Below are 26,355 nucleotides of genomic sequence, written 5' to 3'. Positions count from 1 at the left end.
ATAACAAAACCAAACACACCACAAAAAAAGAAAAGTACAGGACAATATCACTGATGAACATAGATGCAAAAATCCTCAACAAAATATTGGCAAACTGAAATCAACAGTATATTGAAAGGATCATACACCATGATCAAGCAGGGCTTATCCCAGGGATGCAAGGATAGTTCAGTATCTGCAAATCAATCAATATGATAAACCATATTAACAAATTGAAGAATAAAAATCATGACCATCTCATATATGCAGAAAAAGCTTTTGACAAAATTCAACATCGATTTATGATTAAAACTCTCAACAAAGTAGGGACAGAGTAGGGAGAGAGGGAACAAACCTCAAAATAATAAAGGCCATATGATAAGCCCATATGATAAGCCCATAACATCATACTCGATGGTGAAAAGCTGAAAGCATTTCCTGTAAGAACAGGACCAAGACAAGGATGCCCACTCTCGCCACTTTTATCCAACATAGCACTGAATGTCCTAGCCACAGCAGTCATACAATAAAAAGAAATAAATCCAAATTGGAAAGGGAGAAGTAAAACTGTCACTGTTTGCAGGTGACACACAGTACACATAGAAAATTCTAAAGATGCCACCAAAAATTCATCAATGAATTCAGTACAGTTGCAAAATACAACATTAATATGCTGAAATATGTTGCATTTCTATATACTAACAATGAACTATCAAATTAAGAAAATGGTCCATTTACCATAACATCAAAAAAAACCAAAAACAAACAAAACAAACCTAGGAATAAATCTAAGGAGATTTACTCTGTACTCAGAAAACTCTAAGAAACTGATGAAAGAAATTGAAGATGACGCAAATAGATGGAAAGATAATACAGTGTTCATGAATTGGAAGAAGTAATATTGCTAAAATGACCATACTACCCAAGGCAATCTACGTATCTAATGCCATCATATCAAAGTACCAATAGGATTAGTCACCGAAGTAGAACAAATAATTCTAAAATTTGTATGAAAACTCAAAAGACCCCAAACAGCCAAAGCAATCTTGAGAAAGAAGAACAGATCTGGAGGTATCAGACTCTCTGACTTCAGACTATACTACAAAGCTACAGTAATCAAAACAGTATGGTACTGGCACAAAAACAGACACATCAATCAGTGGAACAGAATAGAAAGCCCAGAAGTAAGCCCAGACATTTATGATCAATTAATCCAAGACAAAGGAGGCAAGAGTATGCAATGGGGGAAAGACAGTCTGTTCAAGAAACGATGCTGAGAAAAATGGACAGCTCTTGTAAAAGAATGAAATTAGAGCATTTTCTCATACATACACAAAACTAAACTCAAAATGGATTAAAGACCTAAATGTAAGACAGCAAACCATAAAATCCTAGAAGAAAACATAGGCAGAACACTCTTTGACATAAATTGTAGCAATATTTTTTTGGATATCCCTCCTAAAGCAAAGGAAACAAAAGCAAAAATAAACAAATGGGACCTAATTAAACTTAAAAGCTTTTGCATAGAGGAGGAAACCACTGACAAAATGAAAAGACAACCTCTTGAATGGGAGAAAATATTTGCAAAGGATATGACTGATAAGTGATTAATATTCAAAATGTATGAACAACTCATAGAGCTCAATGTCAAAAAACTGAACAACCCAACTAAAATGGGCATAAGACCTGAGTAGACATTTTTACAAGGGAGACATGCAGGTGGCCATCAGGCCCCGTGAAAAGATGCTCAACATCACTAATCATCAGAGAACTACAAATCAAACCCACAATGAAATATTACCTCACACTTGTCAGTATGACTATTATCAAAAAGAGTACAAATAAAAAATGTTGTCAAGAATGTGGAGAAAGGGACTCTTGGGCTATTGATAAGAATGTAAATTGGTGCAGCAACTATGGAAAATAGTATGGAGGTTCCTCATAAAACTAAAAATAGAACTACCATATGATCAGCAACTCAACTCCCGAGTAAATATCTAAAGAAAGTGAAAACACTAATTCAAAAAGATACATGCACACCCCAATGTTCATAGCAGCTATTTCCAATAGCCAAGATATAGAAGCAACCTAAGTGTCCATCAACAGATGAATGGATAAAGAAGAAGTGGTACTATGTACAACGGAATACCACTCAGCCATAAAAAAAGAATGAAATTTTGCCTTTTGCAACACATGGATAGACCTGTTTATAATCTATAAACATTTGAATCACTATGATGTACACCTGAAACTAATATAATATTGTAAATCAACTATACCTCAATAAACAATTAGGCAAAAAAATGAATTTGCATTGGTTTTTTAAAATATAAATAAATAATATAATACTACAGCTTTATGAATTTTTACAATGAATGTTCTAATGTTGTATGTTGTAACATTTTAATGAGTGTTTTTTATATGTTAAGTATCCTTCAGTTTTAATAATATATTACTGGACTTAGTAAATTATTTGATTTGACCTTTAGTTATCCAAATTGGGAAAATCATTTAATTTTTCTGCACATTAGTTTTATATCTGTGAGATTAAAAGCCTAAACTTGATTATTTTCTTTGTGTACATATGATATGTAAATGTTTAAAAACATCTCTTTGAGATGATAAAAAAATAAGAAAATGTATGGAGGATGATACAACCATTATATATATACCCCGACTCCCAAATTAGCAAATGTTTTATTAAAGTACTTTATGCTTTTAAAATGTTTTTTGTAAGGGGTGGATGAAATGGGTGAAGGAAGTCAAAAAGTACAAACTTCCAATTATAAAAGAAGTACTGGGGATGTAATATATAAGGATGGTGACTCTTTGTCACAGTTAATAATACTGTGTTGCATATTTGAAAGTTGCTGAGAGAGTAGATCTTGAAAGTTCTCATCCCAAGAAAAGAAGTTTTAACTATGTATGGTGACAGATGTTAACTAGAATTACTGTGGTGACCATTTCACAATATATAAAAATGTCAAATCATTATGGGAGACTTCCCTGGCAGTCCAGTGGTTAAGACTCCGTGCTTCCACTGCAGGGGGTGTGGGTTCAATACCTGTTCAGGGAACTAAGATCCCACATGTCACGTGGCTTGGCCAATAAAAAAAAAATCATTATGTTGTACACTTGAAACTAATATAATGTTATTTGTCAATTATACTTCAATTAAAAAAGTTCTTTTAAAGTATTTTTTTGTCTTTAAAAATATTATATACATGCTAGAGCCCTAATGTAGTACTACTGAATGAATACCTCTGATAGTATGGTCAGGAATTCTGCATTTATTTTTTCTGACTTATAAAAAAATTGTAAAAAAGACATTATAGTTAAAGATGAAATCAAGTTCCTACCCCTCTCTGATTCCATTCCCTCCCTTCCTCTAATGATTAATTGTGGTAATCATTAGAGCTGTTCACAGATTCTTTTTCTTTTTCTTCTGGTCAAGAGGTAAGATAGTGCTTTCTTGTGCCTCTTTGAAGTTACCAGTGGACATGTGATTTGCTTTTTGATTAATGAAGTGCAGTGGAAATGGCATGTATCCCCTCCAGGTGGAAGATTTCAGAGCTAGCATGTGATTCACTGCTCACCCCTCCACTTGCTAAAGTGATTGAGGAAAGTTATAGAACCTCTTTAAACATAGTCCCAGAGTGACTATAATGAGCAAAGCCTCCTTCCTTCCTTCCTTCCCTCCTTCCTTCCTTCCTTCCCTCCTTCCTTCCTTCGTTTCAGCATGGGATATGCAGCATGAAAAGCAACAAGAAAAAAAAACCCTTTTGTTAAGCCATTGAAATTGTGGAGCTGTTTCTTGCCAAGGCATCCCATCTAATGCCTGAAATTTTACTATATGTAAAGTTAACAGAGTTGTACTTGGTGTTTTTAAAATCTAAATGTAAATGGCATTCTACTGTATTTTTCATTTAGCAACTTGCTTTTTTTTTAACCTCTTTTGTTTTTTGGATCTTTCCACATTGATACTTATAGCTCTAATTCATTGATTTAAACTACTACATATCATTCTGTCCTGTCAGTTTATTACCATTGATAAATGTATTCATTACCGATAGGCATATAGGAAGCTTTAACTTTTCCAGCATTTTAAATAATGCTGCAATGAATATGCTTTTACTTGTCTTCTAATATACATTGCAACTGTTTCTCCACAAGTGAATTACTGAGTTTGTAGGTTATGTACAACTTCAATGTTATAAATATTGACGAAGGCTTTACAGCTGGGAATGGTGCTACTCCTACCAGTGAGGATGATAGGCAGCATAATTGGTGGTTGATTAGAAGGAGTATTCAGAAGTGTTTTGTCTCGAGTGGAGTAAATTGACTCTAGATTAACGATGCTAAAAATTTAAAAACAAGACCAGAAAGGATCGAGCTCGTTCCTGATGACCACAACCTAGAACAAAACTCAAGGATATTTATATGAATACAAAAAAATCCAGTACTCAGCAAGGTAAAAATTTACAATGTCTGGTATCCAATTAAAAATTACCAGATATGGCAAAGAAGCAGGAAAATACAACCCATAATGAGGAGAAAAACCAGTCAATCAAAACTGACCTGGAATTGAAGCAGATGAATTAATGAAAATGGACATTAAAACAGTTTTTATAACTGTGTTTCATATGTACAAGAATTTTTAGTAAAAATTGAACATATTAAATAGAGGATGGAAGATATTAAAATATACTTAACTCACACTTTTAGAGGTGAAAACTACAATGTCCAGGATGAAAAATGGGGTGGGTGGATGGGATTAACTAGCAGAGTAGACATTGTAGAGGAACAGATTAGTGAATGTGAATACATGGAAACAACCAAAATGAAGCAGAGGAAAAAAAGACTATAAAACATGAACAGAGTATCAGTCAACTTTGGGCCAACTTCAAGAGTCCTAATGGTGGAGTAATGGAGTCTCTGTAAGAGAGAGCAAGTAGTACAGTAAAAATATTTAAAGAATTAATGGCTGAATTTTTTCCAAATTTGATGAAAACTCTAAACCCAGAGATCCCCAAAGTTTAACCAACCTCAAGCACAAAAACACGAAAAAAACTACAGTAAGGTACATTTGTAATCAAATTGTTTGCAATTAGTAATAAAGAGAAAATCTTAAAAACAGCGCCCCCCCCAAAAAGGGCATATTATTTAGATGGAAAAAGATAATGATGATGCATGTTTATTGGAAACAATGCAAATGAGAAGACCATGGGGCAACACCTTTTCTTTCTTTGCTGAAAGAAAAAAAAGATCACCATAAAATTATTAAGACATTAATGAAAGGAATTGAAGACAAATGGAAGGTATTCCATGGTCATGGGTTGGAAGAATTAATATTGTTAAAATGTCCACACTACTGAAAGCAATCTACAGATTCAGTGCAATCCCATCAAGCATTCCATTGGCATTTTTCACAGAAATAGAATAATCCTTAAATTTGTATGAAACCACAAAATACCCTGAATAACCCAAGCAGTCTTGAGATCTCAAGAAGAACAAAACTGGGGGCATCACACTCCCTGATTTCAGACTGTAATATAAAGCTATAGTAATCAGTATGGTATTGGCATGAAAACAGACACATAGATCAATGGAAAAGAATAGAGAGCCCAGAAATAACCCCCCACATATATGGTCAATTAATTTAGGACAAAGGAGCCAAGAATATACAATGGGAAAAGGATAGTCTCTTCAATAATGGTGTTGGGAAAACTGGACAGCCACAGGCAAAGGAATGAAATTGGACCACTGTCTTACACCATATACAAAAATAAACCCAGAATGGATTAAAGACTTGAATATAGGACCTGAAATCATAAAACTCCTAGAAGAAAACATAGGTAGTAAGCTTCTTCCTATCAGTCTTGGTGATGATTTTTTGGATTTGACACTAAAGCAAAGGCGACAAAAGTAAAAATATACAGGTGGGACTACATCAAACTAAAAAGCTTCTGCACAGCAGAGAAAACCATTAAAATGAAAAGGCAACCTACTTAATAGGAGAAAATATTTGCAAATCATATATCTGATAAGGGGCTAATATCCATAATATATAAAGAACTCATACAACTCAATAGCAAAAGAACAAACAGGGCTTCCCTGGTGGCGCAGTGGTTGAGAGTCCGCCTGCCGATGCAGGGGACACGGGTTCGTGCCCCTATCCCGGAAGATCCCACATGCCGCGGAGCGGCTGGGCCCGCGAGCCATGGCCACGGAGCCTGTGTGTCCGGAGCCTGTTCTCCGCAACGGGAGAGGCCACAGCAGTGAGAGGCCCGCGTACAGCAAAAAAAAAAAAAAAAAAAAAAAAAAAAAAGAACAAACAGTCTGATTAAAAACCTGGCAGAGGATCTGAATAGACATTTTTCCAGATTAGGCATATAGATGGCCAACAGATACATGGAGAGGTGTTCAGTGTCACTAATCATCAGGGAAATGCAAATCAAACCACAATTGTATATCACCTCATACCTGTTAGAATAGCTATTATCAAGACAACAAGAACTTAGTGCTGGAGAGGATGTGGAGAAAAGGAAACTCTTGTGCATTGTTAGTGGGAATGGAAATTGGTGCAACTACTGGCAAACAGTATGGAGATCCCTCAGAAAATTAAAATGGAACTACCATTTGTCCAGCAATTCCACTTTGGGCTGTTAACCTGAAGAAAACGAAAACAGTAACTCAAAAAGATATATGCACCCCCATGCTCATTGCAGTATTATTTACCATAGTCAAGACATGGAAACAACATAAGTGATTGCTGCTGGATGAATGGATAAGGAAGATGTGGTGTATATAGACAATGGAATATTCTTTAGCCTTAAAAAAGAATGAAATCTTGCCATTTGTGACAAAATGAATGGGCCTTGAGAGCATTATGCTAAGTGAAATAAGTCAGAGAAAGACAAATACTGTAGGACCTCACTTATAGGTGAAATCTAAAAACACCAAAAAAACCCCATGAGCTCATAGATACAGAGAACAATTGGTGGTTGCCAGAGGCTAGGGATGGGGTTGGCGAAATGGGTGAAGGGAGTCATAAGGTATAAATTTCCATATAAAATAATTCATGGGATGTAATGTATAGCATGGTTACTATAGTTTGTTTGTTTGTTTGATTTGACCGTACCAGGTCTTAGTTACGGCACACGGGATCTTCATTGCCGCATGCGGGATCTTTAGTTGCGGCATGCGGGCTCTTAGTTGTGGCATGCATTGCAGGATCTAGTTCCCTGACCAGGGATCAAACCCGGTCCCCCTGCATTGGGAGCACAGTCTTATCTATTGGACCATCAGGGAAGTTCCCAGCGTGGTTGCTATAGTTAATAATACTATAGTGCATATTTGAAAGTTGTGAAGAAAGTAGATCTTAAAAGTTCTTATCCACACCCCCACCCCAAAAAGTTTTGTAACTATGTATGGTGATGGATGTTAACTAGAATTATGGCGGTGATTATTTCACAGTATATACAAATATTGGTTTATTGTACACCTGAAACTAATATAACGTAATGTCATTTATACCTCAAAAAATCCCACAGAATTATTTACCCACCAAAAATATCCTTTAAAAATGAGTGTGAAGGGCCTCCCTGGTGGCGCAGTGGTTGAGAGTCCGCCTGCCGATGCAGGGGATACGGGTTCGTGCCCCGGTCTGGGAGGATCCCATATGCCGCGGAGCGGCTGGGCCCGTGAGCCATGGCCGCTGGGCCTGCGCGTCCGGAGCCTGTGCTCCGCAACGGGAGAGGCCACAAGAGTGAGAGGCCCGCATACCGCAAAAAGAAAAAAAAAAAAAAAAAAAAAAAAAAATGAGTGTGAAGGGCTTCCCTGGTGGTGCAGTGGTTAAGAGTCTGCCTGCCGATGCAGGGGACACAGGTTCATGCCCCAGTCCGGGAAGATCCCACATGCCACGGAGCAGCTGGACCCGTGAGCCATGGCCACTGGGCCTGCGCGTCCAGAGCCTGTGCTCCGCAACAGGAGAGGCCACAACAGTGAGAGGCCCGCTACCGCAAAAAAAAAAAAAAAAAAAGAAAATGAGCGTGAAGAAAGATGTTTTTCAATCATATAAAAGCTGAAAGAATTCATCACCATCAGACCTGCATTATAAGGAGTATTTAAAGAAGTTCTTTAATAAAGCATGGAGAAAATGATGCTGGATGGGAATCTGGATCTACACAAAAAAATGAAGAATACCAGATGTTGTCTTTATGTGTGTAAAGACTGTTTTATTAATATTCAGATCTCTAAAAGATAATCATTTAAAGTGAAAATAATAATGCTATATTGTAGAGGTTATAACACATGTAGGAATAATATGCATGGCAACAAGACAAAGGTTGGGAGGGGAGGAATGGAAGTACACTGTTGTAAAGTTTTTAGATTATACACAAAGAGACCAGTATCACTTCATGGTAACTGTTAAGTTAAAGATGTATACTACAAAGCCAAAATCACCCACTAGAATAATACAATGAAAAAACTCAGTAATTGTATTAAATGACATTGCCTTGGATTTCAGGAGTTATGGTGGTGTTTGAAGAAACAGATAATAATAAATAGATTAATAAAGGATGGCTACAGTTATAAACTGTGACCTTAAAACCAGAGCTCTCTGTTATAAATAAGAAGAGATCATTGTATTAAAATAGGATACATTAGGGAAAAAAGTTTTTGCATGCTTGCCATCAAATTTGTCCCAATAATAAATTAACTAGTGGAGCAAGCAATGGCAAAAGGCTAAATAAAATTGTGACTTGTGAAAGGATTGGGACCAATTGTCGAATATTAAAATTTTGGTAGGAAAATGGAAACAGAACTAATCTCCAAATCCCTTATAGCCTTTTCTCTGTAAAGTGACATCTTTCACTTCCACAGAGTCAATGTGAGAAAATTGGACATTTTTTTTTTTTAGAGAATTTCTGGCCTTGCAAAGAAATGGAAGAAGCTATAGAAGAGAATCAATGACCTCTTTTTCCTACTGCCTGGACTTTTAAATTTGCTTCATTATGTTATCTAAATTCTACCATCAAATGTCTTATTTGCGTTGAGCAAATGCAGATACCTAAGGGAAGGAAAATAAGTTGTCCGTTTTAAAATGTACTAGTTAATCTATGCATGTATACATTCATCCATTCAGTTGTCACTTACAGATCCTCTCCTGTGTGCCTGACACTATGGTAGCTGATGGAGATATATTCATTAGCAATTTAGGGAGATCACAGTTGATAGGATAGCAGGCATCTAAACAAATAGATTATAATGAAGTGTGATGTGTGCAATAATCCACTCAATGTTCAAAATACAGAGGTGTAATAAAACAAGGGTTAACTCTAACTGGGAGAGAACATCAGGGAATGCTTCCTGGAGATCCTGATGCATTAACCCCTGGGCTGGATTTGAAAGCCAACTAAAAGGTTTGAGTGGCTGAAGATATTGGGAGAGATCTCGTAGGCAGGGGAATTACATGTGTAACATAGATGCTTGAAACAAGTTGCTGTCTATGGAGCTACAAACGACTCAGTGTCGTTGGAGGATAAAGAAATGTGGGGGGGAAGGGAAGTATGGCAGTTACTGAGGCTGGCGTCAGATCAAAAGGGCCTGGTAGGCCCTTTGTTGGTGGGTTCGTTTGAATTTTTTACACACTCAAACGTATCTTTCACACAGGCTTTATTTCTCTCCTCTTAACCCTTGTGTCTTTTACTTCTTACATTTGTCCTACTGCACTGGCAAAGACCTTCATTCCCGTGTTAATAAAATTAGTGAGACAAGAACCCTTACCTTATTCCCTATCTCAAAGTAAATGGTTTTGGCTTTCACCGTTAATTTTGATGTAGGTTCCTTATAGACATTCTTTAACAGATAAAGGATGTTTCCTTCTTTTCCACTGATTGCCAAGAATTTTTATCCTGCATGGACTTTGAATTTTATCACGTATCTTTTCTTGCATCTACTAAGATACTCTGTGATTTTTCTTTTCTGTGCTGGTAACGTGGCAACTTATATTGATTGCTATTTTATTTATTCATTTATTTATTTTTACATCGTTGTTGGAGTGTGGTTGCTTTGCAGTGTTGTGTTGGTTTCTGCTGTGTGACAGGGTGAATCGGCTGTGTGTGAGCACGTGTCCCCATATACCCTTGATTGCTATTTTAAAATAAAACTAATTTTGCATTCCTGAAATAAACCAAACTTGATCATGGTAAAAAAAAAAAAAAAAAAAAAAAGTGGCCTGGTAGGACATGATAACTGCGCCGAGGCTTGGCTTCATCGGTGATACCAAATGATTGCATTTTAAGCAGTAAGCAGACACAATTAAACTTTTGTTTTTGAGAGATCGCTCTATTGTCATTGTGGAAAAAGAAGAAAAGCTAGAAGAATGAAGAAAAGAGGATGGATTCAAGACCTATTTGGAGGGTAGAATTTGAGGATTCCTTTTATGTGGGAGTTAAAGGAGAGAGGGTCTAGGGTAACTCCCGGGTTTCTGATTTGTGAGTTGTGATGCTAGCAACTGAAATAGAGAATAAAGGAAGCTGAACAATGTTGGGATTTTAGGGGAATGGCAGGGAGAGGATGAAGATTGTGAGTTATGTTTGGTCATGTGTGAATCAGTATGTGGATATATGTGGAACTGAGGACTAGAAACAGAGATTTAAGAGTTAACAGCCTATAGGAGGCTTTCTAGGAGCCCCCAGACTAGCCATTTTGCTCTGTTTAATTGCTTCCATAGCCCTCATACTTCCTCTTTGATAGCATTACACTTGTAACTCTCTATCAAATCTCTGTCATCCTCTGTTGGATTGTGAGGTCCTTGTTGAAAGGGATCTTATTTGTTTTGTTCACCAACTCCTTTCCAGTGCCCAACACAGTACCTGGTACATGAGACTGAATAAATGGGCATGGACATGAGTGCCCAGGGGAAGAGGGCATAGAGAAGAGAGGTTGATGGCTCAGGGCTGCTGGGTACAGTCATATGGCTGTCACTGTGTGTGACTCTGCCAAGAAGCAACCTTAAGGATTACCACCTTACATACGTGTATACAATGGAATATTACTCAGCCCTAAAGAAGGAACGAAACTGGGTCATTTGTAGAGACGTGGATGGACCTAGAGACTGTCATACAGAGTGAAGTAAGTCAGAAAGAGAAAAACAAGTGTTGTATATTAACACATATATGTGGAATCTAGAAAAGTGGTACAGATGAACCGGTTTGCAGGGCAGAAATAGACACAGATGTAGAGAACAAATGTATGGACACCAAGGGGGGAAAGTGGGAAGGGTAAGATGGGATGAATTGGGAGATTGGGATTGACATATATACACTAACATGTATAAAGTAGATAACTAATAAGAACCTGCTGTATAGCACAGGGAACTCCACTTCGCTGTACAGTAGAAACTAACACAACATTGTAAAACAACTATACCCCAATAAAAAAAAAAGGATTACCACCTTACAGGTGTGAGTGGTGTGAGTGGAGAAAAATCTAGCAAAGGAGATGGAAGAAGGAGCGCTTGGACAGGTATGAAGAAAATCAGGAAGGACTTTATCAAGGAAGTTAAGGAAGGGAATGGTTAACAGTTTCAAATACCCAGAGAATTCAAATCAAATATGAACTGATGAGCTTATGAGCTGGTATAGGAACATAACCAGTATTTACAAATTGTTGTTGGCTTGTTTGCTGGTTTTAGCAAAATACCATTCAATGGTATTCTGTGTCAGCATAAGGGAAGAAAGGCATAAAATCAAAATAACTCAAGTTCATTAAAAGGGGTTGTTGGAAACCAAGAGATATTTTCTCAATAAGTGCAGCAAAGCCATTTTTCCCCCCTAGTGTTGGAAGAGTTAGCTATTCCTTTGTAAGTAGTTTCCTTGTATGTGGAGATCATGTTAAATGAAAAATGTGTTTCTTTAAGTGTTAAAGTGTGGTGAGATGCTCAGTCTGAGAGCTGCGTGGGCACTAAGACCAGCTGAGGGAAGAGCAGATTGAGTGAAATGACAAGCAGGATTGTCCACACTGTTTAAATTCTTCTTTCTCTCTTGCTTTGTACATATTTGCCATGTTGTTATCATTGAATTTGGGTAAGTTAGATGCTTATATGGAGCAACTCCACTGTGTGTTCCAGAGCAGGAGAGAAGAAGGAGAGGTAGGAAGGTTGAGAGAGCAGTGTGTTTGTAGTTTGTGGTTTGCCCTGTGTTGTTTCTTTTATTTGGCGTTTTAAATTTTTCTTATAATATTGCTCAAAAATCTTATCAGATACGCATGTCTGTGTGATATTTCATTGATTTAGAACTTTATATTTGTATCATGTTTTAGATTTTACAAATTGTCATATGTATTTGTTGCTTAATGCTGGAACAACTTCATTAGGTAAACAGGACAGATTTTTTAATTTTTAGGGGTTTGTTTTACCAAAGGTTCAAAGTTAAGCTACTTGTCAATATCATAATAATCCTGTGATCTTTTCATACCATATTGTTCATCCAAAGAGCATACCAAATTGTGTGTGTGTGTTGTTTCAATGTAATTTATTTTATTTTAAGGAAACATATACATGAATTGGAGAATTGTCTTCCTCTGGGCATTTTGGTGTCTTTTTGCTATGCCTTTGTTTTTTAGGTTCTTGCTATCAAATAGGGTCTTTTAGAAATCTCTGAGAAGAAATAAAAGTTCATAAAATTTTGTATCACGTGTTAACTGAGGAAAAATATCAAGTCTGTATGTAGTTTGAAAAGATTACCCCCCCACACCCCCAGAATATTGTGGTATCTTAGAATGGAGCTCCTAATATAATTTGTATACTTTTTGAGTTACTGGTCATAAAATTAGTTAAGTGAAGGTGTCAGCATTTAAAAATAATGAAATAGAACAGAAAATATCAGAGTGCATTGCACATGATAGAAGTGTTACCTCCTGATACTTTTGTTTTGGAAATATATATATGTATGTATGTACTGAGGCACAGGTATAAAATGTATTCCCTTACTGTGGGTCATGGTCAGAAAAGCTTGAAAACACTGGCTCAGAAAACTCTCGTTCATTTTATCTTCTTCCAGCTTTTGTTACATTATTGAATGGAGAACAAGCCCAGAATGCAATTCAGATGTTTCATCAATACTCATTTCGAGGAAAAGACTTAATAGTCCAGCTCCAGCCAACAGATGCTTTGCTGTGTATTACCAACTTGCCCACTTCTTTTACGTTAGAAGAGTTTGAAGAACTTGTTCGTGCTTATGGAAATGTTGAGAGATGTTTTCTGGTCTACAGTGAAGTTACTGGCCATTCCAAAGGCTATGGATTTGTGGAATACATGAAAAAGGACTTTGCTGCAAAGGCTAGATTGGAGCTATTGGGTAAACAGTTGGGAGCATCAGCTGTCTTTGCACAGTGGATGGATGTTAATCTCTTGGCCGCAGAGCTCATTCATTCTAAGTGCCTTTGTATAGATAAACTCCCTAGTGACTACAGGGATTCAGAGGAGCTTTTGCAGTTTTTTTCCAGTATCCATAAACCTGTGTTTTGCCAGGTATGTATTTTTAAGTCATCATTTGAAATATTTAAAAATATCTGCGTATGTATCTGCATGTACTCACATATTTATTATACCTATGTAAATATCACAATGAATAATCTAATTCTAATTGAGTCTGTAATGAACACTTTAATATGATGGTAAATTTTATTTATTTATTTTTGTATTTTTTTTGAATTTTTGAAATTTATTTTTTATACAGCAGGTTCTTATTAGTTATCCATTTTATACATATTAGTGTATATATGTCAATCCCAATCTCCCAATTCACATGATGGTAAATTTTAAATCAATCCCTTTTGTTGATGGGCCAAACTATATTGTCTTTATGTAATTATGTACGTCTTAACAAACCCATCACTTAACACATCCACCTTCTCATTCCATCCACTCTTAAACCATTCATGCATTGATCCTTTTATCCACCCACATTTTGTTTATCACCTTCTCAGTGCCAGACACTATATTGCTAAATGTCAGAAATATAGAGAATAGAAAGATACTCTCTTAATACCGCACAAGTTTGTGGAAGAGACTGACAAGCAGATAATTGTAAATCCTGTATGAAGACTGATATGATGGAAAATAGAAAAGTGTTATGAGGTGTAAAAAGAATGCATTATTCTAGTTTAATGGGGTCATGGTAAGTGAGACATTTAGAGAAGATCCTGAAAACTGACAAAACTGGTAAGAATTTTCAAGCACTTTGAGTAAAATTAAATATATTCTACTAAATAGGCAAAAATATATACTGTATACAACTGAGAGGTTATCTAGTCTAGCTTTCCATCTGGTAAAAAAAAAAGTTACAATAATTGTGAGTGATCATTTAGCTTCTGTTAAAATATTTCAAAATAATGGAAAATTCACTAGATGACAAGTCAGGCCATTACATATTTAAATGGCTCTCATACTGAATGTAAATATTCTTCTTTAAAACTGCTGACGCTATGGAATTAAAATGACTTTGTCTTTTGAAAGACTTAAAATGATAGTGTAATTTTTTTGGCATGAAGGTTATAATGAACCAGGAATAATAAAAATATTTTAGAAGTTTTCAAAAGGTTAATAAAGCCACTTTACAATGCCTTTATCAGTAGATCTGTTAAAGTCAGGCTGTCTCGCTTGGTAGGTTGACATAGACTGTATGGAAGACACAGAAGGGAACAGAGGGACTAATGGCTTTTACAAATCTGATTTTAAGATTTGGTTTGGTTAAAGGGAATGAGGTTGTAGGAGAAATGTTTGGAAGCGGTAGATATTTTTCCTTTCTCCCATGCAAATGGAAGAAGTTTTATGGTGGAAAAAATATTTGAGGACAGTTTTAAAAGGAAGGAAGAATGTGAAGAAAAAATAGAAATTCAGTCTACTACACAAAAAGCTTCAAAAATAAGAAAAGAAACTAAAAAGGACTGGAAAATGATTTAATTGTAGTATCAATTTATGGGATGCCAAATTCAAATAGAAGTATTGTAGATGTGTCTTCTCAAAGACATACGAAGCTGAATTTTATCACGTTTATCACTTTATAGCATCAGTGTGTTTAAGATGATTCAGACATGTTCAACACTTAGAAATTTTTAGTGTCTTATTTTGTTCTTACTTTTGCTCTAGAAACTTTTTAGTGTCTTATTTTGTTCTTACTTTTGCTCTTTGTACCAGTCTTTACAGATCCAGGACTTTAGTATCTTCTTTTACACTCTTACAGGTGGGTGACTGGAAATAAATTGAGTTCTGCATTGCAGGAGTTTATTTGGGGCACATTCAGAAAAAGGTTGTGTCCTGCATATGGTATTTTAAACAAACCTGGGGCACAGTTTTCCTAAATAAGGTTTGCTTTGGTATACTTCACCAAATTCCTGGGATCTGCCTAAAATATTTAAAAAAACTTTGAATGTGGTTCCTTCTACCTTTCTTCTCTTGATAATGCAAATGTTATTTTACATAGATTTATGATCCAGTAATTGTTCAGCATGTTTCATCGTCTGCGTATCTGGTGAATTTATTTTAAAGAAAGTTTTAATTGTTGTGTCCCATATTTTTCTATAAATTATTAGTTATATATATATCTTAATATATAGGGACTATTATCATCTGAACATTGACTTTTAAAATAAATCAGAGATTCAAAGAAGTAAAAAGAAACCTGACAGGGCTTCCCTGGTGGCGCAGTGGTTGAGAGTCCGCCTGCCAATGCAGGGGACATGGGTTCGTGCCCCGATCCGGGAGGATCCCACATGCCGCGGAGTGGCTGGGCCCGTGAGCCATGGCCGCTGAGCCTGCGTGTCCGGATCCCTGTGCTCTGCAGCGGGAGAGGCCACAACAGTGAGAGGCCCGCGTACCGCAATTAAAAAAAAAAAAAAAAAAAAGAAACCTGACAGAATCTTACTTTTCCCATCTTCTAGAAGGACTGCATGTACCCAACTAGTAAACTTTTATTTTCAGAAGGAAAGAATACATTATTTTCACCAGTATCATGCTCTGAGACATTTGTCCTTGAATTTTTAGATGACATACTTGTAAATAAGTATTTCTAGCTAAATATTAGAATTCCCTTTTTAATAAATGTATCACATCAGCTTGCACAGGATGAAGGTAGTTATGTTGGTGGCTTTGCGGTGGTTGAATATAGCACTGCAGAGCACGCTGAAGAGGTTCAACAAGCAGCTGATGGTATGGCCATCAAGGGAAGCAAAGTTCAAGTTTCCTTCTGTGCCCCGGGAGCACCAGGGCGAAGTACATTAGCGGCATTGATAGCAGCTCAACGCGTGGTAAGTTTGTTCTTCTTTTAGGATATAAAAAAATTCAAGTAGTATTTTAATCTATCCAAACTAGTCAATCATTGATTGGACCTTCAATATATTTTTATTATGTAAAGATAACCCTTCTTTTTTTTTTGACTGGCTAAATGGTACCTCTGCCAAATCAAGCCAGGAGTCAATACAAAAGAAGAAACTGTGTTTCATAACGTGTATTCATCTCAAGAAAAAATTTTGAGGAAACTTCATTTATTCAGTAAATGTTTGAGTTCCTGTTCTATAAGTTTTGAGTGAGTGCAAGGTGCCCCCTTTTTCAGTGTTCATAAGTATCCACAGTAGAAGTAGCGGGAGGTGGCGCCTCATTTTTGTGCACATGGCACAGTTGCTAAGTTTCCAATTCTGAAAATATCTAGTCACCACTTTTGCAGGCGGCACACTCTGTCCTCTTGGAGAAAAAGAAACAACTAGGTGGCTTGGTGGCCTTACAAATGTCTGGCATTTGTTTGTAGCTGATCCCCCAGCAAAACTAGCTGTCTCTTGTCAGCCACTCTTTTCCATTTTCTACAGTGACTCTCTCAAATCTTCACTCTTTTCCTGTCTTTGTCCTTCTTTCTATCCAATGATCGTGGCTCCTACTTTATAGAAATATAAAGGCCATGTGCTGGACTCATTCATTCAACTTTTCTCACACTCCCCCAGCAAAAATGCCCCCATTTTTTCTCTTAAATAGCATTCATTCCATAAATACTTTTTGGGTACCCACTACATGCTAGGTATGTTAGAGATGTTTAGGATTCATCAGTGAACAAAACAAAGATCCCTGTTCTCTCGGAGGGAGGGCTGTGCCTCCTCCTGCCAAAGCAGGGGCTCATGCCCATGTCCCCCATCCTCAAGGATCTTCATCCTCACCTTTCTACTTACTTTCACTTGTTGTTCACTAGCTCTATCCCACCTGCTTATAAATACGCTCAAATCTTTTCCTTTAAAAATCCTCTCTAAATACGAGCCTTTGTAATACTTTTCCCTCACAGCTGGAGCTTCTTGAACAATTAGGTCCCACTAGTCACCTTTTCTTCTTTTCTCATTTCCCTCTCAGTCCAATGCAATATAGTTTCTGCCGCCACTATTCAAGTGAATCTGTTCTCTTTAAGATTAACAGGAATTTCTTAATGTTCAGTCGAAAAGGTACTTTTCAGTCTTTCTTTGCCTGGTTTCTTTGCAACATTTAAAACCAACCTCCTGGGACTTCCCTTGGTGGTCCAGTGGTAAAGAATCCACCTTCCAATGCAGGGACCGTGGCTTCGATCCCTGGTCTGGGAACTAAGATCCCATATGCCGTGGGGCAACTAAGCCCACGCACCACAACTACTGAGCTCGCGCGCCTCAATGAGCGAGCCCGCGTGCCACAAACTACAGAGCCCACGCGCCCTGGAGCCCGCGCGCCACAAATAGAGAGAAAAGTAGTGAAAGATCCTGCATGCCTCAGTGAAGATCCCGTGTGCCGCAACTAAGATCCAACGCAGCTAAGAAAAATAAAAAATAAGGAAAACAAATAAAATAAATATTAAAAAAAATAAGACCAAACGCCTACTACCTTGAATTCTGCCTACCGTTTGTTTCCTACCTGTCTAACCGTCCCACCCCTTTCTTCTCTTTCCTGAAGGGCTGCTATCAGTAGCCTTCTGTATTTGGCCTCCTCACTTTCTTCCTCTTCAGCACTCCAGTGGTTTTAGTTATTGCCTACCAGTGATGATTTCCAAGCATATATTTTTGGACCCACTTGCTCTAAGCACTAAATCTGTATTTCCAAATGATATTTAAACAGCCCCTTTTTATGCTATATAAATAGTTCAATTTCAACATTTCCAAAAGAAAACTATTTTTTCTCTGGGACCTGCTTTTCTGTGTTCTGTAATATCTATGTATGGCATCAGTTCATTCAAACTAGAACTGTCTGAATTAAAAACTCAGTTAATCATGATTGGTCTTCTTCACCTACTCCCTAGATCAAGATGTCGAGAATATTAGCAAATCCTTTCAGTTCCACCTCCTGGTATCTATTAAATCCTTGAGACTTGTCAGCATCTTTGTTACTTTACTCAGGATCTCATTTTTCTCACCTTGATGGTTCCAATAACCTGCTATGTGGTTGCCATGTCGTTAGTCTTCCCTATTCTAACCCATCTTCCACAGTCCCACAAGAGTGATCTTTCTCATCCTCAAACCAGATTATGTCACTTTCTTGCTTAATATTCTTTAATGCGTGCATAATTTCAATTCCTTACCATGGCATACAGGGCCCTTCATGATTAGGTATTAGTAACTGAGGAATCTTACATTTTTCTCAGTCTTAAAAGTAATGTGCTGCATTGATTTTTTTTCTGTAGATTCTTGGTACATATCCTTTATCAAGTTTTCTGATTTAAAAAAGAATCATAAGTAAGTATTGATGTTTATCAGAGTATTTCTACAACTATTGCGATAATTTTATGTGATTTCTCCCTAAGTTCATTAATGTGCTGAATCCAATTGATAGGTTTTTCTAATGTTACTCTATCCTTGTGTTGTAAATCCTAATTGATAATGATTTTTTTTCCTATGCATTGTTTGATTTTATTGGATAATATTTTATTTGGTATATGTGCAAATGTGCTCATAAGTCAAAATGCTTAAATTTTGGGGTACCATTTTTACTTAATTTTGGAATCAAGAGGACATTGACCTCATTAAATGATTTACACATTTTTCTCCCCCTTCTCCTTTTCTTTCCATTTCATGGATCAGTTTGTATAAAATCGGGGTCATCCGTTCTTTGAAAGTTTGAGAGATCTCATCTATGAAACTGTGTAGACTTACTCCTTGAGCCTCTTCCAGAAGGAAATCATTGATTACCACTTAAGTTTCTTCTGTGGATATTAGGTTTATTAGTTTTATTTTTCTCTCTGTGCACTATATGTGACATTTGATTATATTCTCCAAATTTATCCACTTTGAGTTTTTAAATTTATTGGCACATAGCTATTTATAAAATTTTATTTAAAATTTGTCATGTCTAGTCTCTTTTCATCATATATTTTATTTATTTGCATTTCCTTTTTTTTCCCCTTGATCAGTCTTGCAAACTATTTATTTTGCCTTTCAAAGAAACAGCTTTTGTTTTGTTCATTATTTCTCTTTTTTCTATCTTTCGCTTATTCTTGCCCTATCTTTATAACCTCCTTGCTTCTTTCTTCTTTGGATTTACTCTCCCCCCCACACCGCTGCCCATCTTTAATGTTATCAGTGGTTAGCTCCTCTGTTTTCAGCTTAGATTGTTTTCTGATGAACATAGTTAAAGTAAGCTTACTTCTATAATGCTATACTTATGTGTCATAAATTTTATATTATGAATGTTTCAATTTTTGTTATGATTTCCTTTTAGCTTAATTATTGATTTTTTTCCAGTTTATAGCCACCTAGGAATTTTTAAAAGCTATTCTTCTGATATAGATTTCTTTTGAGATATAATTGATATACAACATTATATTAGATTTCAAGTGTACAACTAATGATTCAGTATTTGTATATATTGTGAAATGATCACCACAGTAAGTCTAGTTAACATCTATCGCCACACATAATCACAAAATTTTTTTTTCTTGTGATGAGAACTTTTAAGATCTACTCTCTTGGCAACCTTCAAATATGCAGTAGAGCATTATGAACTGTAGTCATAGTCACTGTGCAGTACATTACATTCTCATGACTTACTTCTCTTATAACTGGAAGTTGGTACTTTTTGACCCCCGTTACCATTTCACTCACCCTCCACCCCCTCCCTCTGGCAAACATCAGTCTGTTCTCTGTATCTATGGTTTGGTTTTGTTTTTGTTTTTAGATTCCACACATAAGTGAGATCATACAGTATCCATCTTTCTCTGCCTGACTTATTTCACTTAGCATAATACCCTCAAGGTCCATCCATGTGACTACAAATGGCAAAATTTCATTCTTTTTTATGGCTGAATACTATTCCATTGTCTGTATACATACACCACATTTTCTTTATCTGTTCATCCATTTTTGGAAACTTAGGTTGTTTTCATATCTTAGCTATTGTAAATAATGCTGCAATGAACATGGGGTCCATATATCTTTTCGAGTTAGTATTTTTTGTTTTCTTTGGATAAATACAGAAGTTGACTTGCTGGGTCATATGGTAGTTCTATTTTTAATTTTACGAGGAACCTCTGTACTGTTTACCAACACTTGTCATGTTTTTTTTAAACTATACTTTTTTCCTTTATTTTCATTTCCCATCTACTATTGGATAAATTAGAATTTTCTTCTCTGCTTCGAGAGTGAGTTGTTCTGTTGTATCCTACTTGTGATTGTTCCTAACTTATTAACACCCCTAGGTTGATCAGTATCTCTTTCTTCCCACTTAGTTCATTCTAAACTCCATCCTGCTTCTTCCTTCTACCCCACCTGCCACCATATTGGGAGTACATACAGTACATTTTTACTTTAGGATTGCCTTAATTTTTTTTTGGGGGGGGCTGCACTGCACAGCTTGCAGGACCTTAGTTCTCCAACCAGGGATTGAACCCAGGCCACGGCAGTGAAAGCACCAAGTACTAACCACTGGACCACCAGGGAATTCCCAACCTTAATGTTTTTGTTTTTATGGTCCTGGCTTTTGTATACAAGGTTAAAATTAACTGTGATATTATAAACCCTAATTTGCTTGTATCATGTAATATCATCATGCATTTTTTCTCATTTTCAGAAAGGGTTTCATGTAGTAAAAACTTTTTAGACTGTGTATGGCTGGGGATATTTTTTATTTCTTTTCCATATTTAAGTAATAGCTTAGCTGAATATAAAAATCTAGATTCAAAGTTTTTTTTCTGCAAATTAATATTTGAAAATATTAATTTGTTGCCTTCTTAAATCCAGGGTTGACGCTTTGAGAGTGAAGATGATATTAATCTGCTTTTTTTTTTTTGAGATATGTTCTTCCTCACTGGAAGTTTTTAGTATGGGAGGGGTGTTTGATGTTCTTAAATTTCACACCAAAAAAATGTAACCAGGTGTGTGCTTTTTTCTATATCATATTTGGAACCCTTTCATTTTGTGGTCTTTAATTTTTCTTTAATACTGGGAAATTCTCAGCCATTACTTCTTCAAAGATTCCCTTTTTTTCCTAATCCTTCAGGGACTCCTATTATATAGATGTTAAGACTTCTAGTCCTTCATTGCCTTGGTTTTCTCTTTTGTTTTGTTTGCATTTTTCATTACCATGTTTTACTTTGTTTGTATTTCCCTCTTTATCCTTTGCTCATGTATTCTGGGAAGTTTATTTGACCTGACCTTTCAGATCACTATTTTGTTTTTCAGTCGCATATATTCTACTGTTTAACTTATCTGTTAAAGCACAGAGTAGAGGTTAAGAATAATGTTTCATGAGTTTCTCCAGTTTCCTCACCTATAGAATGGGGGTAAAAACACGAACCCTATAGAGTTGTTTTGGGGCATTAAGTGATCTAATCCATGTAACATGCTTAGAACAATGCCAAGTATATATAGTGATGGCTGCTATTATTTTTCTCCAACAGTTGTGTTTTTCATACTTCATATTTCTAATTGGTTGTTCTTTATAACTGCTTGTCCTTGTTTCATGTTACCAATAAAAATATATTATCTTTTTTTAGGATGTCTGTTATGTTTAGTTAACATTCTTATTATTTCCTATCCTTTAATTCTGCTTTGTCTCTTATAGGTGCTTCAGTTTGTTGCCTTTAGTTTTTGTGGCTACATTCTCCCGGTGCCTAGTTATTTTGTTCTGTGGATACATATCTCCTTTGGTAGGCGGGTATGGCAGTTGGCTTCTTTGTATGTGAGCGTTTAGAGATTGAGGGGCTGGAGATGGAGGAGGAGTGCTGAAGGCTGGTCTCAGCTAGGGTTTAGGGAAGGCAGGCAGGAACCTAGGGCTGAGAACCTCTGCCTTGACCATCTGGCCTTGACCACAGCCCTTTCCCACCCCAGCCAGGCAACCCTGCCCCTTAGAGCCTCTTAATCTCTTCTCCCAGCCCTGCTCTTTTCCAAGTTCTGCCTTCCTCTATTATAACTCTTCCACCCTTCCCAGTGGGAGGAAGGAAGTAGAGAAGGTTGGAGGATGTGGGAAGGAAGTTTTCGGTGCCTCTACCTAGTGTTACATGGTCCCCACTGTCTCTGAGTTTGCACGACACCCTGCTGTTAATTCACTGCTCCTAGGCAGTCACTGGACTGATGCTGCTGTTTTCCTGCTTTTTCCTAGCCATGATCCCTAGGGGGTGATGTGGAGGAAGAAACAGTTACAAAACTAAAAGGCCCTTCCCCAAGCTATCCTGTCTGTGGATCCAGCCTCTCTCACACTCTTGAGGCACTACCTTGTGTCTGTCCAGGGATTTCTCACGGGTTTAGTGTCAGGTTCTCAATCCATCACCCTCTCCCTCTTAATGTCACAGCTTGGGATGAGAGAGGGAATCCAGTTGTCCTTGTCGGTTCTCCATTTTCTCCTGGCTGGAAGTTTATAGTTTTCCTTTACATCATTATATTAATATTCTCATCTATCAGGCTGGCTTTTAAAATCTGAGAACAATTTCATATATTTAGGAAGCTACCCAATTACATGTATGTAAGGCCAGTTCATCTTTGTCTCATATTAGAGGTTAAGGTAATGAATTAAAGACCGTTATTATAAGAAAAATGTTGCTTTGTAAGGCATCCCACATTATTAAACTTTAGATCAACATTGTAGTAAGGTTCTTCTACAGTATCAAAATATTCATCCTGTGTCAACAGGTTACCTCCCTGTTAATAAATTCAGATTCCCCTGATATCTTTCTACTTGTATGAAGAGATTTATCTGACTAAATCATTAGTCCTCTTAAAGCCAATTTCTACTTAACTGAAACATTCTATGAAGATTTCAGCGTATGTTGTATGGTAGAATATCTTATAGTTAGGAATTGTGGTAGAGTGTGTACAACAAGTATATAATGTAAAGCAAATTGTGGTTATCATAAAATAGATCTTATCAGGTGAATGAGAATTTCTGGAAAAAAGCCTTTACAGTTTCATCTTTGTGCTTATCCTTGTTCTAATGTTTTCTATTTCTGTATTCATCAAAGATGCACAGTAATCAAAAGGGCTTACTTCCAGAGCCAAATCCAGTGCAAATTATGAAAAGTTTAAACAACCCTGCCATGTTACAAGTTCTTCTACAACCCCAGCTCTGCGGGCGAACTGTTAAACCAGGTAAACTTCATGTGTGCTGATTAAACGTAGAATGTTGGCATGAAGTTAATTGTGCTGTTTTACATGAAAAACACACTTAAATTAGTCCAAAAATATTTATTTTTTATAGAATTTATCAGTGAATATATAAGATATAATTTATTTTAATTAATCTGAGGTGAAAATATGTTTTGACTGTTTTTGATAGGGACAAACTGCTTATGGGTTTCCTGATTTTTTTTAAAAACTATTAATACGTATTAAATATTAAACCTTCAGTTTAGTTACTGGTTGACATGAATTTGTAAACCAGGTAACACATGGCTTAATAAGGTAATATTTAATATACTACATTGCTACAGCCTATATTAAACAAAGGATATGATACTTTTCTATGTAATATTTTTGGCAGAATTACTTTGTTGGGAAGTGCTAAAGGTCTGTTTCCTCTCTGCTCTTTCTTTTTCATTGTGAAATTGTTTCACTTTTTAGAAAATGAGAAAAGCATAATTTTCTAAGTATTATGGAAATTTTTATAATATTGGCATACATTAAATATTTAGTATTCATTGAGAAGACTATTTACCTTTTGAAATGCACAACTGTACATACACAAAATGTATGTTTTATCATTATGAGGAAATGAATGCCTATATTCAACACTAAGCTTTAGATTACGAATGTTTAGATTAAATATATTTATTCTGTTTCAGCTCCAACTGGTCTAACACCAACTAGTATATTGCAGTTCAGTTCTAGCACCAACTGCCTAGAGTTAACACAGATCCTACAAGTAAGGGCTTTGTCCCCAGCAGGTCTGCCCCTACTTCAGACAGCAGCCACAACTTCAGAGGTCCCCTGGTCACCTTCACTTCTGACTAACTTGCTTCAAATTTGGGGGTTCCTGTGACCCCCTCAGGTTCAATAATTTGTTAGACTCACAGAACTTAGGAAAGCACTCTACAGTAAGTCCCCACCCATACAAACGAGCGTGTTTGTAAGTCCAATTTGTTTGTAAGTCCAACAAAGTTAGCCTAGGTACCCAACTAACATAGTCGGCTGTATAGTACTGTACTCTAATAGGTTTCTAATGCTTTTCACACAAATAATACGTAAAAAACAAACACAAAAAAATAAAACATTTTTAATCTTACAGTACAGCACCTTGAGAAGTACAGTAGTACAGTACAACAGTTGGCATCCAGGGGCTGGCATCAAGTGAAAAGGCAAGAAGAGTTACTGACTGGAGGAGGGAGAGGAGGTGGGAGGTGGTAGAGCTGAAGGATTGTCAGTGATAGGAGACGGAGGGCAAGCTGCACTTTCACTCATGCCTGATGTTGACGGCACAGGTTCTGGTTCTGGTTCCTTGCTGAATTCAATTCTATCCACCCTCTTGAAAAAATGATCCAGTGATGTCTGGGTAATAGGCCTTCTTTTCTCATCATAGATGACACAGTAGCACTGGATTGCACTCTGAACGGCCGTTGCAACCTTCATGTACCATTCTACGTTTGGGTCCTGTGCCTCAAAACTAACAGTGCCTCCTCAAATAAAGAAAATCCCCTTGCCATTTCCTGCATCATGAATCTCTTCGGTTCTTTAGTTACTTCTTCTTCCTCTTGTCTCCATCCTTTCTCTGGCCCCCAATTCCTGGCACTTCTTAGCAGTACCAGCTATATCACCGCTGCTTTTACGCTTGCCTCCAGACATCCTGGGTTTGAAATAAAGATACTGTACTACTGTACTCTATACAATACTGTACAGTAAAGTACACAAAAGCACAACCACTTGTAGAGGATGCACACACATGACAAGGTACGCCAGCCACATAAACTAATTTACGTGATTGGACATGTGAACACACATCTGCATCTTTGAAAGTTTGCAACTTGAAGGTTCGTATGTAGGGAACTTACTGTACTTATGATTACAGTTTTGTTATAAAAGATGTAACTCAGAAATAGCCTAATCAAGAGACTTAGGGCTTCCAGACTGGAAGGTCCTGACTGCAGAGCTTTTATGCTCTTTCCCCATGGAATCAGAGCACATCTGCCTTGCAGCACACGTGTGTATTAATTAGCCAGAACTCCCTACTGCACTAACTTCAGTGTCTAGAGTTTTTATTGGGGTTTTGCTATGTAGGCATGACTGGCCATGTTATTGAATTCTATCTCCAGTCCCCCTCCTCTCCCTGGAAGTCAGGAGGTTAGGCTGATACCATATTGCTCACAGCCCTAGTCCTCTAATCCCATGGTAGGTCTTTCTGGTATGACCAGCCCCCATCCTGAAGCCATCTAGGGGCCCACACTGAGTCACCTCATTAGCATAACAAAGACACTCCTATCTCTGGGGAAATTCCAAGGATTTAGAGTTTTCCTTCCAGAAACCAAAGACAAAGACCAGTTAAATTCTTTATTATACCAACAATGTTCATATTAAGTACTTCATATAATCATCAATTATCTCTGTGTAAGAAGTAGCTTTAGAGGTGTCCAGCTCAGCCTACTATGCAGTCAGATATCCCTTCTACAATTTTAATGGTATAGCGATATCCTTTGCATGTCTTGACTACTCAAAGCATAGAGCAGCTCATTATTTTCCAAAGCAGCTATTCCCTGGTTTGACATATTTAATTACTAGGTTTTCCCTTATATTAGATGGTGATTTCTATGACTTTTAGCCACCTATTCTAGTTCTTCCTATGAGGAAACACAGAATAAATCTATTCCTTCTTCCATAAGAAAAGCCTTCTAATGTTGAAGACAGCTATCATGAAACCTTAGTCATCTTTGATTTTCTTTGTCTTCTGTTCTC

General features: G+C 36.8%; 1 protein-coding gene across 4 annotated transcripts in view; it reads left to right on the top strand.

Annotated features, from left to right (window-relative positions):
* RAVER2 (ribonucleoprotein, PTB binding 2) overlaps positions 1 to 26,355 on the top strand; it is a 115,057-nt gene that overhangs the window by 25,927 nt on the left and 62,775 nt on the right. For all 4 annotated transcript variants that reach the window (XM_081225220.1, XM_081225221.1, XM_081225219.1 and 1 more), the window contains exons 3-5: positions 13,047 to 13,516; positions 16,102 to 16,293; positions 23,436 to 23,562. In XM_081225220.1, the coding sequence (XP_081081346.1) occupies positions 13,047 to 13,516; positions 16,102 to 16,293; positions 23,436 to 23,562 (789 nt within the window). The remainder of the gene's footprint in view (positions 1 to 13,046; positions 13,517 to 16,101; positions 16,294 to 23,435; positions 23,563 to 26,355) is intronic.

This window comes from Mesoplodon bidens (genome assembly GCF_964165515.1).
Source record: "Mesoplodon bidens genome assembly, chromosome: 2".
NCBI classification, from domain to species: Eukaryota; Metazoa; Chordata; class Mammalia; order Artiodactyla; family Ziphiidae; genus Mesoplodon; species Mesoplodon bidens.
This window is presented reverse-complemented; position numbering and strand designations above follow the sequence as displayed.